Raw genomic sequence first — 19914 nt, 5'->3', positions numbered from 1 at the left:
GGGGGCGTTTTCCATTTAAGACCTCAGTGTTAACGCCCACTGTTATGATTGGCTAACGTCAGTGCCTATGTATCAATTATTGACGCTCCCAGCCAGAACAATATGCAAGTAAACTAAGTAAAAACACTGTGATTATTCATAATGAATGAAATTGCGCTTTAAAAAGTAGTTTAAAGTTTAAAATAGATTACTTACAGTTTGCGTCGTCGTTGTTCCCAGAATAGTCGGCACGGACTTATCTTTGAGCAACAGTTTTCTGGCAAAGCCAGCATCATATTGAGATTTGTTCTCAAAACAGTCATCCTAAAAATGTACAGAACAAACGCTTAAGTTAACACTGCCGTGACTGGGACGTCCTCAAAAAATAAACTGCATCCATTTTTCCCTGACGCCTGGATCTTTCGGCAGCTTATTCAGAGGTTTTGTTTGACCACAGCCAGGAACAGCACATCTGTGTGGCATCGTAATTTTCCTGTGCACAAGTAGTCTCTGTCAGAGCTCGCTGTCCATCGACTGAACACTTGTGAGGCGACGGCGATACAAAATCAGCGTAGTTGTCTTGCGCTTAAAGCGTAGTTATCTTGTGCTGGAGGCGGTCATATGCAAACGCTGTTACGTCACTTCTAACCGACACGTCACTTCTAACCATGAATCCAGAACGAGCTGTATTTTGAGCTTGATTAAATAAATGATTCGTTTAGAATGGGGAGGACGTCTTAAAATATTAAACTTGCAGGACGTTTTAATGATACAAAGACCTCTTATATACCAAAAGATCAAGGCAAATTTGGTTTCTCATGTCATGACCCCTTTAAGTAATGTTTAATAGTAAATGTCAGTTCCCCTTCTGTCGCTCTCTCCACGTTGTGTCAGAGAAGCGACACTAGGGGTCTCTCGAGCGCCGATATTCACCTCTGGACTTTGAAAAAAGGCCAATGAGAGTTGGCAACCAGTATTCACATGTCCCGCCCCCGGACATACGGGTATTTAAGCGGCGCAAATACGGGAGTTCATTCAGAAAATTTCTTCGGAGCCGATGGTCATGTCTGCAACTGCTGCGTGTACACACCGATTTCCTGCTATCCCTCTGCTGCATGCTGTTGGATTCTACGGCGCACAACAGCGGCTTTCTCCTGTTTGCACGGCTGTGCATTCCTGCCCCTGGGCGCATCGACAGTGCAGATTCAAAAACTCTCACAAGTTTTTTCCCTAAAAGAGTGATTTTATTTAAAAGAGTAATTTCCTCTAAAAGAGCAAAACACAACGGCGTGAACGTCCTTTTAAGGACACGTCTTTATAAAGATGCCTTTCCGCCCGTGTTGTTTCTGGATGCAGTAGAGTGCTCTCCGCTTCCGACGGCCACAGGCGCTGTCTCGTGTGTCTGGGTAGCGATCACACCGAGGCTGCGTTTGTGGATGGTTCATGTTCTCACAGCGAGAACATGACCATGACAACGTTGCGGTCGCGGCTTGCTTACAACCGTGAGCAAGCCACTCCAGCCGCCCCCCCGTGTCGCTCCTTCTTCCCACGGGATTGAGGACGATGCGGCTGGCGATGGAGGCAATTTGGGGATGGCAGCGGTGCAGCTCGCCGGTACGCCCTCGGACCACCCGCACCCGACACGCTCGTTGATTCCCGTCCGTGCTCGAGGCAGTGGTGACTCGCCTCACAGCCAGTCTGCCGACCCTCTTGCGATGGAAGCAGATGAGCTCGCCGCGGCATCGGAGGGCGTGTTATCTGATGATGAGGACTCCCCTGGGCTGCCGCTTTCGGGCCTGCACGCCCAGGCTGAGGCTGACGCACAGATGACTGACATGCTTTCCCGGGCAGCCAACAGCGTGGGCTTGGATTGGAACCTTCCATCCTCCCCACAACCATCACGGCTGGATGACTGGTTCCTGGGGTCTGAGCGCCGCTCACAGCCTCGCCCCCCCCGGTCCCGTTTTTCCCGGAAGTGCATGACGAGCTGACATCTTCGTGGAGAGCACCCCTCTCCACTCGTCACATCGCCATAGGCTCGTCCGCCCTCGCCACCCTCGAAGGCGGAGCGCGCCATGGGTATGAGGTGATTCCCCAGATGGATAGGGCGGTTGCGATCCATCTATGCCCCGGTACCACTACCACCTGGCGAGGTCGCCCCGTACTCCCTTCCCGGACCTGTAGAGCAACCTCCTCGCAGACAGCGAAGGCCTACAGCGCCACCGGATGCGCCGCTTCCGCCCTGCATGCCATGGCTCTCCTGCAGGTCCACCAAGCCAAGGCACTACGCACCATACACGGGGGTGGCCCTGATCCCGACACGCTGCAGGAACTGCGCTCAGCGACCGACCTCGCCCTGAGAGCGACGAAGGTCACAGCGCAAGCGCTCGGGCAGGCGATGGCCACGCTAGTGGTCCAGGAACGTCAACTGTGGCTGAACATGGTCGAGATGTGTGAAGGCAACAAGACTCGCTTCCTCAACGCCCCTGTCTCCCAGTTCGGCCTCTTCGGCGACACCTTCGAGGACTTTGCCCAGCAGTTCTCCACGGTGAAGAAGCAGACGGAGGCCATCTCTCACATCATGCCTCGCCGCAAGCCTGTCGCCACGGCCCATGCCCCGTCTGCTCGCCGAGGGCGTCCTCCCGCGGCCAGAAGGCAAGCTCCTGCTCCGCCTCAACCCGGGCCCAGCTCTCAGCCCCAGCGTCGAGCAAACCGCGGGAAGCGCACGCCCCCTGTCTCACGGACCCCCTCGAGGACCCGGAAGGCTCCCAGGCGCTCCTGAGACAACGCACCCAGAGCCCAAGACGTTAGCTCCGGAGGTGGTAAGACCGCTCCCTTCCCCCGGTGGAGGGCCGGGAGGAGAATCCTTTGTTTTTTCATTTGCCGCACCCCCTAACATGGGATGCGGTACCCAAATTCTCAATAAAAGAGCTATTTCCTTTGTCTCTGGGGCACATGGCCTGCAAATGCCGTTCTCACGGCACTCTGCTTTCAGGCCTCAACAGTCCCGGCTCCATGGACGCGGTGTCCCCACCTTCAGCGCCACGACTGTTCCCCGGCCGGCCGGTTCAGACGAGTCCAGAGGACGCCAACATCAGACCTCCTCCTCAGTCACGAACCCGCCCCCTGCCGGATGCGTGGAGCAAGGTAAGTGCTTTGAGTTTATTCTCAGCACCAGAGCCTCGGGACGCCACGTTGCCTCCCGACTCCGTGTTACCTGTTCCGCACCGCTGCGAAGCCCCGCCGGGTACATCCAAAAAACCCGTCCCCTTGGTGCCCCTAGCACGGAGTTTAGAGGCGTGGCTTGCACTGCCCAACCCGTCACACTGGCTGCACTGGACCATTCGACTCGGTTACGCAATTCAGTTTGCCAGGTCTCCGCCCCCCTTCATGGGCGTACATTTTTCCGCAGTACACGGCCAACATGCCCACTCCCTGCGTGAAGAAATCGCCTCCCTTCTATTACAGGACGCGATAGAGCCTGTCCCTCCAACCGAAACGAAGAAGGGTTTCCACAGCCCATACTTCATTGTACCCAAGAAAGGCGGCGGCTTACGACCGATCTTGGACCTGCGAGTTTTCAATCGGACCTTGTCCAAACTCCCGTTCAAAATGCTCACCCAGAAACAAATTCTATCTGGCGTCCGGCATCTAGATTGGTTTGCAGCGGTAGACCTGAAGGACGCGTACTTCCACGTCTCAATTCGCCCTCGACATCGACCCTTCCTAAGGTTCGCGTTCGACGGCCAGGCGTATCAGTACAAAGTCCTCCCCTTCGGCCTGTCTCTGTCCCCTCACGTCTTCACAAAAGTCGCAGAGGCAGCTCTTGCCCCGCTCCGAGAAGCCGGCATACGCATACTCAATTACCTTGACGACTTGCTCATACTGGCCCACTCCCGAGAGTTACTATGCGCACACAGAGACCAGGTGCTCAGCCACCTCAGCCGTTTGGGGTTTCAGGTCAACTGGGAAAAGAGCAAGCTCTCCCCAGTCCAGAGCATCTCTTTTCTCGGTCTGGAGTTAGACTCAGTCCCAATGACAGCACGTCTCTCCAACAAGCGTGCTCAGTCAGTGCTGAAATGCCTCGCTTCCTTCAAGCCAGGCGCCATGATCCTGGCACGCACAACATAAAAGTTACCTCTGCCTGCCGACAAACCTTCAAACCCTGGACAGACCTCTGCTTTCTAAGTGCAGGAGTACCCTTGCAGCAGGTGTCCCGACGCGTTCTGGTCACAACCGACGCCTCCAAATTGGGTTGGGGTGCCGTATGCAACGGGCGTGCAGCTGCAGGCCGGTGGAACCGAGGCCCGCTGTGCTGGCACATCAACTGCCTAGAGCTGCTGGCTGTTTTTCTGGCCCTGCAGAAGTTTCTCCCATTAATTCGGAACAAACACGTCCTAGTCAGGACAGACAGCACCACGGTCGTAGCCTACATAAACCGCCAAGGTGGAGTACGCTCCTTCCACATGTCACAGCTCGCCCGTCATCTCCTCTTTTGGAGTCAGCAGCGACTCAAGTCACTGCACACCACTCACATTCCCGGCAACCTCAATGTGTTAGCGGACGCGCTGTCAAGACAAAGCTTGCCTGGCGGAGAGTGGAGGCTCAACCCCAGTCGGTCCAGCTGATTTGGGACCGGTTCGGCAAGGCTCAGGTAGACCTGTTTGCCTCCCAAGAAACCTCCCACTGCCCGCTCTGGTATGCCCGGACAGAGGCTCCCCTCGGGGCACACGCGTTGGCACACAGCTGGCCTGCGGGGCTGCGCAAGTACGCATTCCCCCCAGTGAGCCTTCTTGCACAGGTGCTATGCAAGGTCAGGGAGGATGAGGAGCAAGTCATTCTGGTAGCCCCTTACTGGCCTACCCGGACTTGGTTTTCAGACCTCACGCTCCTCACGACAGCCCTTCCCTGGCGAATTCCCCTGAGGAAAGACCTTCTTTCTCAGGGACGGGGCACGCTTTGGCACCCGCACCCAGACCTCTGGAACCTCCATGTCTGGCCCTTGGACGGGATGTGGAAGATCTAGCCAGCCTATCACCGACCGTCATAGATACAATCAATCAAGCCAGAGCCCCCTCTACCAGGCATCTCTACGCTCTAAAGTGGCGTCTGTTCGCCGACTGGTGTTCTTCCCAAGCCGAAGACCCACAGAAGTGCGCAGTTAGGTCAGTGCTCGTGTTTCTTCAGGAGAGGCTGGAGAGGAGGCTGTCCCCCTCCACCCTCAAGGTGTATGTCGCCGCTATCGCGGCCCACCACGACACGGTAGACGGCAAGTCTCTTGGTAAGCACGACTTAATCGTCAGGTTCCTAAAAGGTGCCCGGAGGATAATTCCCTCCCGGCCTAACCTGTTCCCCTCCTGAGATCTCTCGGCCGTCCTTACGGGACTCCAGAGACCCCCCTTCGAGCCGCTTGACTCAGCTGGACTCAGGGCCCTCTCTCTCAAGACTGCCCTGCTGATCGCGCTCGCTTCCATCAAGAGGGTCGGGGACCTGCATGCGTTCTCTGTTAGTGACGCTTGCCTGGAGCTCGGTCCGGCAGATACTTTCGTGATCCTAAGACCGCGACCGGGCTATGTGCCTAAGGTTCCTACCACGCCCTTCAGGGATCAGGTGGTGAACCTGCAAGCGCTGTCCCGGGAGGAGGCAGACCCAGCCCTTTCACTGCTGTGTCCAGTACGTGCTTTACGTATTTATCTGGACCACACACAGAGCACCAGACGCTCTGAGCAGCTCTTCGTCTGCTTTGGGGGACAGCAGAAAGGGAACGCTGTCTCCAAGCAGAGACTCGCCCACTGGGTTGTCGACGCCATTTCCCTGGCTTATCACACCCAGGCCGTGCCCCCCCCCTTGCGGGTCCGAGCTCACTCCACCAGGAGTGTTGCATCCTCATGGGCACTGGCTAGGGGCACTGCCCTAGCAGATATTTGTAGAGCAGCGGGCTGGGCAACACCTAACACTTTTGCGAGATTCTACAATCTCAGAGTTGAGTCAGTATCGTCCCGTGTTTTCTCAGGTACTGAGCCCGTAGAACTCGGTGGTATGCCCACGATCTGACCGGGTGAATCGCTTGCACCTAGCGCCCTTCCCCCTAACCAGGGGAAACAGTGCGCCTTCATTCCCAGGAGATCTCAGGTTTGGGACACTGGTCGATTCCTCCCTAGCCCTCGTGGGTCGCAGTTCAGCGGAAGAACTCACTGACCCAAGCCACTGCGGGTACCGCAAGCTACCCTGTACTGGTATAGGTGCTCCACAGGTAAGGCCTCCTTCGGAATCCCCCTGTGTGTAACACCACGGTTCTGTCCCCTCTGGCGAGCTGACTCCCGTGTTTCCCTTAGGCAGTCATGGCTGCCTCGGTTGCAGTGCTGTATGTTCCCCCCTCCATGAGGCTGGATCCACCACCGCACCGACTTTTCCACATAGGCCCTAAGCAGGCCTCTGATGGTTTTGCCACTTAAACTTGACTCTCCTTTCGGGTAGGCGTGGCCTCCGCAGGGTCTTCTCCACCCTGAATAAGGGCTAAGACCCCCTTCCCTCAATGCGTGTAAGGGCCCCGGCCTTAGTTGCTCTATGCGAGAAACATAGAGAGAAAAGAGGCCCGGCCAGGCTTGGCCCGTTCCCAGGTTGGCGGCCAGCACCTTGTTCCCCCCTCCAGGGTAACGATAAGGAATCCTGATGGCTTAAATGGGGCATTGGGGAAGGGTACGTGCAGCCTGATACATTTGGTCGTCCTGCACGTAAGAATACCTGCTCGCTCCTGTATCAGCAGTTCACGTACACGGCTCAGCGCATGGCACTTTTATAAGTGGACCCCTAGTGTCGCTTCTCTGACACAACGTGGAGAGAGCAACAGAAGGGGAACGTCTAGGTTACGTATGTAACCCCCGTTCCCCGATGGAGGGAACGAGAGGTTGTGTCTCCCCTGCCACTTCGCTGAGCCGAGCCACTGTTGTGGCCGGACCATTTCCGGCTCCTCAGAAAAATCCTGAATGAACTCCCGTATTTGCGCCGCTTAAATACCCGTATGTCCAGGGGCGGGACATGCAAATACTGGTTGCCAACTCTCATTGGCCTTTTTTCATAGTCCAGAGGTGAATATCGGCGCTCAAGAGAGACCCCTAGTGTCGCTTCTCTGACACAACGTCTCGTTCCCTCCATCGGGGAACGGAGGTTACATACGTAACCTAGACCTTTCCCCAGGGGTTTGGAAACCCTCATTTCCAGTTCATGCCAAGAAAAAGCAGATGCCACTTTTACACAGTGAAATAATCATTTGAAATGATCAATGCATGTATTAACCATCGGCATTCACACAAGCTGCCGAAACGTTCTGTGCTTTGGAATGTTTTCAAGTGTCCTATGGCTCTATCTGTACCTTTAAATGTTTTGTACCCTCACTCCTCCTCCTTCATTCTCTGTTAATGTGGGTCTCATGGCCTCTTGTTATAAAAATCATGCCTCTTTTTGCCATATTAATTGGGTCCATAATAAGGAATGTGCCAGATTCATTATTTAATTTTAAGGGAACATTAGGAATATAGTTTCTGAAATCTATTTTTAATGAAAACTACTACATCCTGACCTAATCATATCAAGCACGTTCGATCTAATTAAGGATGCAGAAAATCATTAGAGTTGCAAAATATTAGTTTCAGCTTTGTCTAGCTGCTCGCTCCCCATCCAACATCTATATACATTTTTTTATGCCGTATTGATAAATAGTTAATGATGGAAAAATGACAAAGAATTTGCATGTAGGCAAATTAGTTTAATAGGGATGTCTTCGCTGAGTTGGGAAAGTGACCCTTTTCTCATAGAGAAATTGCCACAATAATTATGAAATAATGGCCCTAGCCCATGTTATTTAAATGAAAAATCGTCTGCCTGAATAATGTAAAAATTGTGAAATGCAATAACCCTAAATTTTCATCATGCTGGCAAATGTGTTTAATGTGTTCGCATTTTATCAGTTCAATAACGGCAAATTAGGGCTAATATGAGAGAAGAGGCTACGACTAGCTGCAGTTCTGGGCCAAGGCTTTGCGGAAAAGACATATTCTGTGAATGCGTTGGCTAACTGAAGCAGTTGTTTGAATTACAATCTACACAACTGCATCCAATTAGTAGCACCTTTATTACTAATATTGCTACAGCTGTAGCTATAGTTTTTGAATTGAAAACAGAAAGGGGGTCATTGCAAAGGTCTGAAAAGATAATGAGCTTATAAGACATGCAAACATCTCAGATATGAGCTAGAAATCACACAATGTCTTTTTAATGACTTGTTTGACAACATTTCTTCATCAAGAGCACTAGAAAAGGAGTTGCCACCCAAGTTGTGAACCCAGTGTGTGTATGCGTTTGTTTGAGCGTGTGTCCTCATGCATGTCTCTGTTGATTGAGCGGTCTTTCTTCTTAATGAAATATTGCTGGAAATTGATTTCTGTGGATTAATCAAGCCCAATTCCTGTTTGGATAATTAGCTCCTACTAATTAGACAAGCTAAAAACCTCTGTGACAAATTTTTGGCATTCAGAAATGTAACTAAATAGATCGCTATATCCTTTTATTCTCTTCAGTGTTAATTATAATGCATATTAGAAAGCTCAGTGAACACTTGAGCATAAAGTCAATGTGACAGTCCATTTCTGAAAACCATCACAAAGGCTCTCTTAATCATAAATGCTAGCAGGCATCATATGAGCCATCAGACAGAGAGAAATCTTTTGCAGAGGCAATCTGATGGATTAGTATCAACAACCATTTTGCACATCTTCTTTAAAACAACCATTAATCCAATTAAACGCCTGAGACTTGAGCTGAGCATTGCAACAGTCATGCATAGTGCCAATGCAGCCCGTGGCATCTACACTCACCTAAAGGATTATTAGGAACACCATACTAATACTGTGTTTGGCCCCCTTTCGCCTTCAGAACTGCCTTAATTCTACGTGGCATTGATTCAACAAGGTGCTGAAAGCATTCTTTAGAAATGTTGGCCCATATTGATAGGATAGCATCTTGCAGTTGATGGAGATTTGTGGGATGCACATCCAGGGCACGAAGCTCCCGTTCCACCACATCCCAAAGATGCTCTATTGGGTTGAGATCTGGTGACTGTGGGGGCCATTTTAGTACAGTGAACTCATTGTCATGTTCAAGAAACCAATTTGAAATGATTCGAGCTTTGTGACATGGTGCATTATCCTGCTGGAAGTAGCCATCAGAGGATGGGTACATGGTGGCCATAAAGGGATGGACATGGTCAGAAACAATGCTCAGGTAGGCCGTGGCATTTAAACGATGCCCAATTGGCACTAAGGGGCCTAAAGTGTGCCAAGAAAACATCCCCCACACCATTACACCACCACCACCAGCCTGCACAGTGGTAACAAGGCATGATGGATCCATGTTCTCATTCTGTTTACGCCAAATTCTGACTCTACCATCTGAATGTCTCAACAGAAATCGAGACTCATCAGACCAGGCAACATTTTTCCAGTCTTCAACTGTCCAATTTTGGTGAGCTCTTGCAAATTGTAGCCTCTTTTTCCTATTTGTAGTGGAGATGAGTGGTACCGGTGGGGTCTTCTGCTGTTGTAGCCCATCCGCCTCAAGGTTGTGCGTGTTGTGGCTTCACAAATGCTTTGCTGCATACCTCGGTTGTAATGAGTGGTTATTTCAGTCAAAGTTGCTCTTCTATCAGCTTGAATAAGTCGGCCCATTCTCCTCTGACCTCTAGCATCAACAAGGCATTTTCGCCCACAGGACTGCCGCATACTGGATGTTTTTCCCTTTTCACACCATTATTTGTAAACCCTAGAAATGGTTGTGCGTGAAAATCCCAGTAACTGAGCAGATTGTGAAATACTCAAACCGGCCCGTCTGGCACCAACAACCATGCCACGCTCAAAATTGCTTAAATCACCTTTCTTTCCCATTCTGACATTCAGTTTGGAGTTCAGGAGATTGTCTTGACCAGGACCACACCCCTAAATGCATTGAAGCAACTGCCATGTGATTGGTTAATTAGATAATTGCATTAATGAGAAATTGAACAGGTGTTCCTAATAATCCTTTAGGTGAGTGTACTTCACCTTCATGCAAGATGTTCTTCTCTCTGAAGTTCAACACTGCACCTCTGTAATGATGGAAATTTCCTGACACTCACCTTGCGTCTCTCTCCATTGAAACCTCTCCATTGCTCTGCCATCTTCACAATGTAATTGAGCTCCTGGTTGGAGACCTCCATGTCATGTGGAATGAAGAACGCTCCCTCAGCGCAGTGGAGACGCTGGTAGATGTCTAACAGTCTCCCGTCATTGTGAAGTCTGTGAAATAGAAAGATTTACGCTTAGTTTTGTAATAGCAGAGTGTGTGTCAATGCTCTTTATTTGTGAATAAACTGGTCTGACCCTACCAACTTCAAACTGTTCAGTAAGAAGTCTACTGACAGCATATAATTTTCTTTCATCTGCGAAACACAACATGAGATGTTAGTAAAAATTTTTGAGCCACTTTTGTTGTTCACTATATTTCAAGTCATATGACAGCTTTGCATGACAAACAGACTGAAATTTAAAATGTTATTAATCAAATATCTTCTTCTCCATCCTAGATCTTATATCTCATTTGTGCTTGTGTTCAATTAAAAAAAATGGCACCTAAAGACACGTGACATGAACTATTTATCCACTGGAGTCCATTCACTTGTGTTGTATGGACCTACAGAGCTGAAATATTCTTCTAAAAATCTTAATTTTTGTTCTGCAGAAGAAAGTCACACACATCTGGGATGGCATGAGGGTGAGTAAATGATGAGGGAATTTTCATTTTAGGTGAGCTAACCTTTTAAAGTAAAGTAGTAATATTTTGAGAATAAAAGTCATAATATTATGAAAATAAAGTTGTGGCATTACAAGATTAAAACAATGTTTCGAGAATAAGGTCTATCGAAAAAAAGCTATGACAAAATTCTAATTTTTAGGGAACAACATTTCCTCTAAAAGTGTGGGTCTTTCTTAAGTGTTTTTGCAAAGCTTTCACTCTAAGTAAAGTGTTGGCTGTAGAGTTTCACGGGAGTCAAAACCAGTTTTATGCCACCTTGTCACATCCTGGTCATTTTGCTGTCAAGGTTGTTAACATGTGACGTACAGCTTGGCTGACCTTTCCAACACAATGGAATTCTGATGAGCTTCAGCACGGCAGAAAAGCAGGCCCGACACTTCAATGTCAACTCACACAACAGAAGCGACTCCGGTCTACGGTATAAGGGCCGCATAACTGAGAAGGTTTGACACTTTTGTTAACTAATTCCGGTAGTTTCTTCTCTACCAGTGCTAGGGAAGCTACTTTGAAAATGTAGCTTCCTGAGCAACAAACTACTCAAACTCTAAAGAACTTAAACTACAGTCAAGCTTTCTTTTGACAAAGTGTTATCTAGACTGAAAGCTACTGTCACTGAGCTACAGTCACCCTACAGAAAAATTTAATTTAGTAGCATTACAAATGTTTTGTTACTCCCCAACATACTCCTACATTCAGCTCGAGCAACTGAGTGAAAGTCAAACCTCTAGTGTGTTTAAAACCTCTGAAGTAAAGCATCTGTTCTCACTTACGGTATTTCAGAGAAGGTGCTGCGACTAACTTTGAGAATCAATGAAAATGGGGTAATGCTGAATGCTACAAACACAAGGTCATGTAGGAGGCTTGTTTTCTCGTGTTTTTGTGGGAAGGCATTTGCTTCAGATCTTCATACAGTACCTACATTCGGATGTTCTTAAGAGACATTTTTGAAGCTGAGCCAATACTGAGTGTCTGTCTGGTGAGGAAGTATTGAGTCATATGACCACAGCCGTGTGGTTATTGATTGAGTGTTTAGGTGGCAGAACCTCAGACGTCGCTCATTTTCAGTGCATGAGTCAATGGCCATGAAAACAAACAGCTTGGCTTCCCTTCAAACTCCCTGACCCCCCACCGTGAAGATGAGATTCTTCTTGCTCAAAGGGTAATGAGTGCTCCAGAACACGCTAACGTCTACCAACGCAACATATAAAAGTAGAGATGCAGAGGAGCTTTTGAAATGTAATGATCCATTGCTCTACCAGGGGAAAGAAGTGAGTGATGTCTGCTTGGCTAAGGCATGTTCACACATGACCTATGCACACATGAATATATCAAGATAACTCATTCATGTATGAGCAAGATGCACAATATTGCCAGGCTTCAGTTTTCTTTTTTGGAGGGCTTTATTTACAAATGATACATACAATTGAGAAACCATTACAAATAAAACACAGTCTCTCAACAAAGTGTACATGAACTATATTTAGTAGAGTTTGCAAAAAAAAGGTTTCACTATTAAGATTAGGGCTAAAAAACTTGACATAGACCAGAAATCAACCACTTGAAAACCACACATGAAACCCTACTAACAAGCTATGCCCTAGCAACTGCATAGCAATGCACTGACAACAATTCAGAACACCTTAGCAACCACATAACACCATTACATTTACATTTATGCATTTGGCAGATGCTTTTATCCAAAGCGACATACAGTGCACTTATTACAGGGATAATTCCCCCGGAGCAACCTGGAGTTAAGTGCCTTGCTCAAGGACACAATGTGTATTATATTGTTTTTTTACTGTACAATAAAAATAGTCAGGAGTATTCAATTAACTTTTTAGGTCAGGCTGAAGAACAAATATTTCTTCATAACCTTAAAAAATAAATAGGTTTTTATCAACTTTACTTTGAAAATTATGATAATGTTTTGAGACACAGCTTGTATATATAACTTGGCTGACTAGATCTGCTCTGCTGCTGCTACTGCAGAGCAATTACAAAAACTTGCTACTGCCAGAACATACACATAAATAATGTGTTAGCATGTGGACATGCCGCTGCACAATTAGACATACACACAATCCCCATGTTGCAGATCTAGACATGTGATGCTGGGGAGGAGGAGGGTTTCAAACCAAAACAAAAAATAAAAACCTCTCACAGCACGCTGCAGTGAAACCGGCTTACCTGCAAAACATAGCAATTTAAATGTTAGACAGAGAGCGAGAGAGAGGGAGGGAGTATGCAAGTTGATTGATTACATGTCAAAGGACCTATCAGCTTACACCATAAAAGCTGATTGGCTTAAAACATCACATGTGAGCGAGCCAAATTGCTAACAGATAACAAATTAAAAAAACATAACAGTTTGCACCATGAGTTTCATGACTGAACTTCAAGCCATATACATTATGCGTGACTTTATGGTGCCTTGTGAGCATTGCTTTCTTTAAGAGGTGCAAACGAAAATGCTGTCTGTGTAGTCATTGACTGTCTGGGAAGCAAGACCTTAGGATTCAGACAAAGCCTATGATAACTCTATGAGCATATTCATTGGCTTAAAACACAAGTCATCCTCTGTGGTTTCACAGCCTAAACCAATACTCAGGGATGGCAATTTATTCGGAGGCGAAGTAAAACCGAGACATGGGAGTATGCGTCCTTCAGGTTTACCGAGGTGAAGCAGATGCCGCTGATCCCGGGCGGGGCGCCTTGCCAACTGAATTGCATAGCCGAGTCAGATGGTCCTGGCCAGCCATCGTGACGAGTTGGAGAGCGCTAGCCACGCCTCCAAGCTCTGGGCGAGGGGCACCACTTTTCACAAAGATCAGAGATGTTTGAGGCTCCAAGCGCGACCTCCAGTGTCACTCCATCAACACAACTTCGAGTGAGTGACAAATGGGGAACAGACAATTAATCATCATAATTGCAATTATTTGTATGACAAAAAAATCATCAGCCAAATTTCATAATCGTGACAGCCCTATCCTACATATTATATTAATACATATTTTACAGATTATGCAGAATTGATATGAGTTATCATTATTTTGGGGACTCTCTCAGAAAATAATGATTGTATGTGATTAATTGCGATTAATTTGATTAAGTGGCATGACATGCAATTAAGTTGATTAAAACTATGACTTGATTGATAGCCCTAATTTAAAAATGTTCAAAATACTTTTATTTTATATTTGTGATGTAATATTTACCTAAACCAAAACCCTCCCACGTGACATCATATCCTGGTCCATTACGTTGTATGAAATATTTGAGTGTCCTCAAAGCCAAGTGTTTTTGCTCCTTTAGTGGGCCAGAATCAGCTGCAATGTGAACCAGAATGTATGCTCAAAGTCAAAAGTCTGACAACACAAATCTAGCTCCCATCCAAAAATTTCCATTTTCTCAGAGGGTGATGTACACATTAAGTCATATTGTTCATGGAAATCTATTCACAATAAACAGAGCAGATATCAAGAGTGATTTGATTATTTGTTAAGCAAACAACACATCCAAATAAAGATTTAAAAAGGACAGTTAATTCAAAATTGTTATCATTTATATTACAAATGACAAATCATTACACATTTTGGCAGAGTTTTCATTTTAGAGTGAACTACCCCATTAACATCTGATGCATATGCCATTCAATGATGCTATCTTGTCAAACTTTTATTAAAAGAAACTGATTAAATGTAAAATTAAGACACAGAACCATTTTAAACTACCCAAAATATCATCAGACAAAGACAGAGGGTTAATGGCTTCGATCCCATATCAGTCTACCTCTCAACCAATGAACTTGTCAGCCGGAAAACCTCTCAACCAACCACGTGTTGAGCAGGAGAGCTGTTCATTCCCTGCTCACTGCTGTACAATACACACTTCTGTTCTGTAGTGTCACCATTCTCCTCTTATTTCACATAATATGTTTACCAGTGGTTCCACAGCAAACGTTTGATTTTATGGTAAGCTGAATGATAAAGTGCAAAAATGCATTTTCCTTCTTTGCAAGAAGTGAATCAGGGCTTGCTAAAATGTAATTAATACTGGATAACAGTTCATTCTATCTATACATGTAGCCTTAGGCATTATTTTAGAAATAGGCCAGGCACTGTGTCAGTGCTTCTCTGCACACAGCCAATAGAAGCAGATAACCCATAAAACGAGCAGGCCTCCTCACAATCAGACTGCTGGCCTACATTCACACACAGCACAGCCCTGTTCAGATTTAACCCACGTTATAAGCATAAACCCCGCCATCCTAGAGCCACACACTGGCACGAGACAGTACACACCTCTGCCCATCCAGTGTGGGAATATAAGCCCAATCATTGAGAAATAAGATGAAAGCTCTTTCTTTCCATCCATTCTACAGTGATTAGTGAAAAATCAGTTAGTTTCTGTTCCTTTGTTTTATCTCCAGACCTGATACTGACCTGTTTGAGATTACAGACCTAAATATTGGGATGGTACCTGAAAGGAGATCCATGCTTGGGAGATGTAATATCTGTATCTAAAACATGTATCCATTGGTCCAAATTTGGCCTTAAAATCAAAGGTTTTTCCTTTTTGTTCATAATATTGTGAATAATTTCGATCCGATCAGTTCATCAACATGAAATCAAAGTTGACCATATTTGTTTTCTTAATCCATGTCCTGCTCCTATTGTGCACATTATTCCAAGTAAATAGCATACAGTATATATATATATGTGTGTGTGTGTAACGGTTTCCATTTCTCAAGGTTCGGTTTTTGTATAATTGGTTTAGTACGGTTCGGTATTTGCAGTGTTCAGAATAAATTTTTTTTATATTACTGCCAAATCCAAAGAATACTCTATTTGGTAACAAACACTTCAAAAAGGTTTGCCCTGAATAAAAATCATTGTTTTACAGTAACCACAGTTTAACTGTGGTATTTGAGGAAGAAAACCTAGTAACCACAAAATCAACATGGCTACTGTCATGTTTACAATATACAGTATAATCATGGATACTATATGGAAACTACAGTATTACTGTTGTAAAACCATGGTTAATTGTATCAAAACCATGATTTCTGCAAAGAAAACCATGGTGACAGCAGTCATGGTTACTACAATATTACTATAGTAAAACTGGTTCATTTCGCTAGCTCTTTAACTAAAAAAGATTTCCTCTAATTAATAAATCAACATTTTAACTTAATAACTGCACTACTACACTCCATGCATCCACATAAAATTTATTTCAAACTCTACTGCACATAAATTCAATGTTCGGAAGCTGCACATCTTTTTTTTTTTTTACTTTGCTATTAAAATGGATACGAGGGATGTTGTGATGCAGCTCGAGTGTTTTAATCATGCGTAGAAATTACACATCTCCTTTAGCGGAGTAGGGAAACAAATCATTGGCAATGAACACCCCAATTGCTTTAGTTATAGTTTTATGCCTGTCCGAATCAGCACTGAGTGATTGCTTAAAAACAAAAAAGAGTGTGTGCAGTTTAGGCTCATCTGCAGCTATCTTTCCCCGGTGATTTCGGCATAATTACTAGTATTCAGCACTCGTGCCGAGCGATGTCTGCAAACAGTGCAGGTTTTGACCATCACTGTTGTAATTGACTGCAAAAAGAAAATGACCCAGACATGAGACCTGAATAATACAGGGGCTTCACTATAAGTGGCTTGTTTTCGCCACTTCTCAACCAGACACAACACTTGCAGAACAGTGATGTCATCAAGCTGACGTATACATTTAGAGATCAATTCAGGTACATTAGCAGAGGTTGTAACTCTGTTTAACGCTTTATTTTCTTCACAAAATCTTGTGCTCCAGAAACTTCAATAAACTTGAGGTGAACCGCGTTGCCAATGCTTACCAAATCGTGGGTGAAGAACCGTGCAGTTCGTTTTTATACCAAGAACCGTTACACCCCCAATATATATATGTACATGTTTATTTTAAATGCCTTTAAAATGACTTACATTTGACATTATGAATCCCATTTTTCTTTTTTACTTTTCATCATTGAATATTCTTCACAATATTGTTTCACTTGGAAAAATGTCAGATTATGGGAGTAAAATATTTTACAAATTTATGTTGAATTGAAGAACATCTTTAATCAGATGTAATCTGTCACATATCGATTTTTAATTGCGTACAACGGGGCTAAAAGTACCCTTTTAGACAATTTGCTATTTTCTGGTAGCAAACTGTAAAAATATATTTATTTTCATTGAATATTGATGGAACATCATTAATTTGGATAATAAATAATTATGGAAGGTTGTTTTATTTTTATTATCCTATTTTAGATATTTTTTTAAGGTTACGGGGGCCTTTAACCCACACTTGGGAATGTTAAAGGGCAACATTATTCAACTAATGCAACTCATTTTGAGACAGCACAATGCAATTTTTTACTACCATATTAAGAGTCTTACTCAAAATAACTACTTCAGAAAAGGGTGCATCATTTCCTGTTCATTTCAATCACATTTAGCATTTTACATCTCAAGAATTCTATAAACAAACTAATCTCAATTATGACTGGATGAGTCAATGTCACTTTGAACATTTTTCACATCAAATCTATTCTCCCACTTAAGAAAAACAATGTGTTTAATACATTTTGATTTAATGACCTTAAACAAAACTGAAAATGATAAATAAGTATTTTGTCTCAAAATAAATGTGATGATTTCCAGAATATTCATTAGCTACATACATTTGCAACATTTTAAAAATGATTAAATCAACCTTTAGACATCACACACAAAGATCTCATGGAAGAGGAATATTATGTAGTGTACAGTGACAAACAGGTGTTCAGGAAAGTGCTGTGGTAGATATTTAGTGTTTTGGGAGACAAAAAAAAAATCAAAAAATCAATTCCCTGTGAAGCCTTTAGGCCTGTTGTACCCTAAAAGTAATAATAATAATAATAATAATAATAATAATAATAATTGTTTATAGCTAAATAAGAATATAAGTACTTTTAAAGTCAGGAGATTCGCTCGATTACATCACACACAATGCTTCACCTGATAAATTAGAAATGCTGCCTTTAAAAAAACATCTTTAGTATGACAAAATAGAAAAAGCAATGTACTCAGAAAAGCCAATGACAGTCAAGTCCGTCACACATTAACAAACCCTGTGAAGGCGATTTCATGTCATTTCTCGAGTTATTCATTCTGTAATTTATGAGAGTATTAAATCAAAGTGCATTACATCAACACTTGGCTTTCAGATGGCAGTAATGAGCAGAAAGCTCTTGATAAGGTCTGTTTATGATGCTTATATGCTTATATATATATATCATTGGCCAGATGTCCCGCAGGGGTTTTGTGGCCAAAAATATACCGGCACAATCTCAGACTGTGGCTCATGTGGACTGCAGTGTTGTGACACTTTTGACACATCCACCAACAAGGTCACACACAAACATAAAAGTTGACAGTGAAGAACACAGTGGCAGAATAAACTTGTAGTGAAATGTTCAGTTTCTGGATGAAGCATCAGTTATTGTCTGGGTACAAAAACACTCATCCAGCTCATATTTCTTCCCACTAAGACCACGCTTGTTGCTCTCTGTGTGTTAAGCACTTGCACTTGGTGGCCGAATATACATTGTTTTTTTGTTTTTGTTTTAGTCAATTTATGTTATGTCTGGCTGTGGCTGCATGTAAAATAATCGGGGCCTTGTCTAGGATTAAACCTGGACGACTTTCTTCATTATCAATAACTTTAAAACAATATTTTATATTTTTCCATGCTTTTAAATGCAGTTCTTTTTGTAGTTCATTCCCTTATTAAATATGTCAAGTACACAGTCTTGTATCTTTTTTTTTTCTAATTAATAAAAAAAACAAAATAGCTTTTTAATGTGATGATACTGTATATGCTTCTGTCAAAGACACAAGTCAGAGTCTTTTCAACAACAAAAAAATAATAAATTATAATTAAAAATAACAATAATTACTGAATTTCACTACCCACAATCCTGCAGCAAGATCGATCAATCAGAAAACTCACTGTTACCATTGAAAAGGGACATTTCTAAAGCTAAGTTAGCTACCTAACTAGGGTTGCCAACCGTCCCATATATTACCAAATTGTCCCGTATTTAAGCAAACAAAATTGCGTTCCACATTGAATCCATACAGGTGCAGTTTGTCCCATATTTTGCCATCTCACACACAAATTGCTGGGAAGATTTCACACATCAAGAGAAATAGAACTGAAACACAGACATCTTTTGATGAGATTGTGAATTGTGTGATATATCAACTGTTGGCACTAAACTTGACAGAAGCAACTGACGGAAAAATCAAGTAAGATCAATGACAATCAGCACTTGTCTTCTGTCATTTTCCATTACAGCATTCGAGAGCATGATAACTGTTTACCACCACTGTGATTCCAAAATATCACACGCCTATTCATGATATGACATTACTTTGCATTATATGTCAGTGCTCAATCTGGAAGAGAGAGAGAGAGAGAGGACTCGTTGACAGTGAGGAAAAACTGCAGCACTTTTAATGCACAATACAATACAAGTACAATAAAGTACAATACATGTGAAGTAAAAACACTTCATGTGATTATCTTCCATGTTCCTTGTGATAAACACTGTGTACTGCCAAAACTACAATACTGTGATCTAAAGAAGGGATACTGTACAGTCAGCCGGTTGTTATCGCTAAATAAACCCTGACAGGGTAATCAAGATCCTGATTCAAAGCAGAGGAATCTTATATCACTCTGTTGTGGGGGGTTTTTTCGATAACAACTGGCTGACTGTATATTATCCTGCTTATTTCAAGGCTAATAAAAAATAGACAAATAAATGGGCACGAAACTTTAATTTGCATTGAAATTATGTAATTATGTGAGAAATAAATCGCTGACCAGCTAAATTCCATATGCGGTTGTTCCTCAGAAATATCATACCACTAGATGGCACCATTGACCAATCAGAATCGAGTATTCCAGAGAGTCATATAATAAGGAGAAATAGCCTACACTATTTTATGTTAAGCGTTTTCTCTACCATAAAACCCATACTACATGGTTGCTTCAGACATA

The 19914-nt window shown here is 44.1% G+C and overlaps 1 protein-coding gene across 1 annotated transcript in view; it reads right to left on the bottom strand.

Annotated features, from left to right (window-relative positions):
- ofcc1 (orofacial cleft 1 candidate 1) overlaps window positions 1–19914 on the bottom strand; it is a 239258-nt gene that overhangs the window by 68681 nt on the left and 150663 nt on the right. Inside the window, exons 18-19 of the mRNA XM_052114721.1 lie at window positions 10148–10307; window positions 196–303 (exon numbers count right to left, since the gene is read on the bottom strand). Coding sequence (XP_051970681.1) covers window positions 196–303; window positions 10148–10307 — 268 coding nt within the window. The remainder of the gene's footprint in view (window positions 1–195; window positions 304–10147; window positions 10308–19914) is intronic.

The sequence above is a fragment of the Xyrauchen texanus genome, chromosome 42 (assembly GCF_025860055.1).
Source record: "Xyrauchen texanus isolate HMW12.3.18 chromosome 42, RBS_HiC_50CHRs, whole genome shotgun sequence".
In the NCBI taxonomy this organism is placed as follows: Eukaryota; Metazoa; Chordata; class Actinopteri; order Cypriniformes; family Catostomidae; genus Xyrauchen; species Xyrauchen texanus.
The sequence above is the reverse complement of the archived record's forward strand: the minus strand, read 5'-3'. Positions and strand labels throughout refer to the sequence as shown.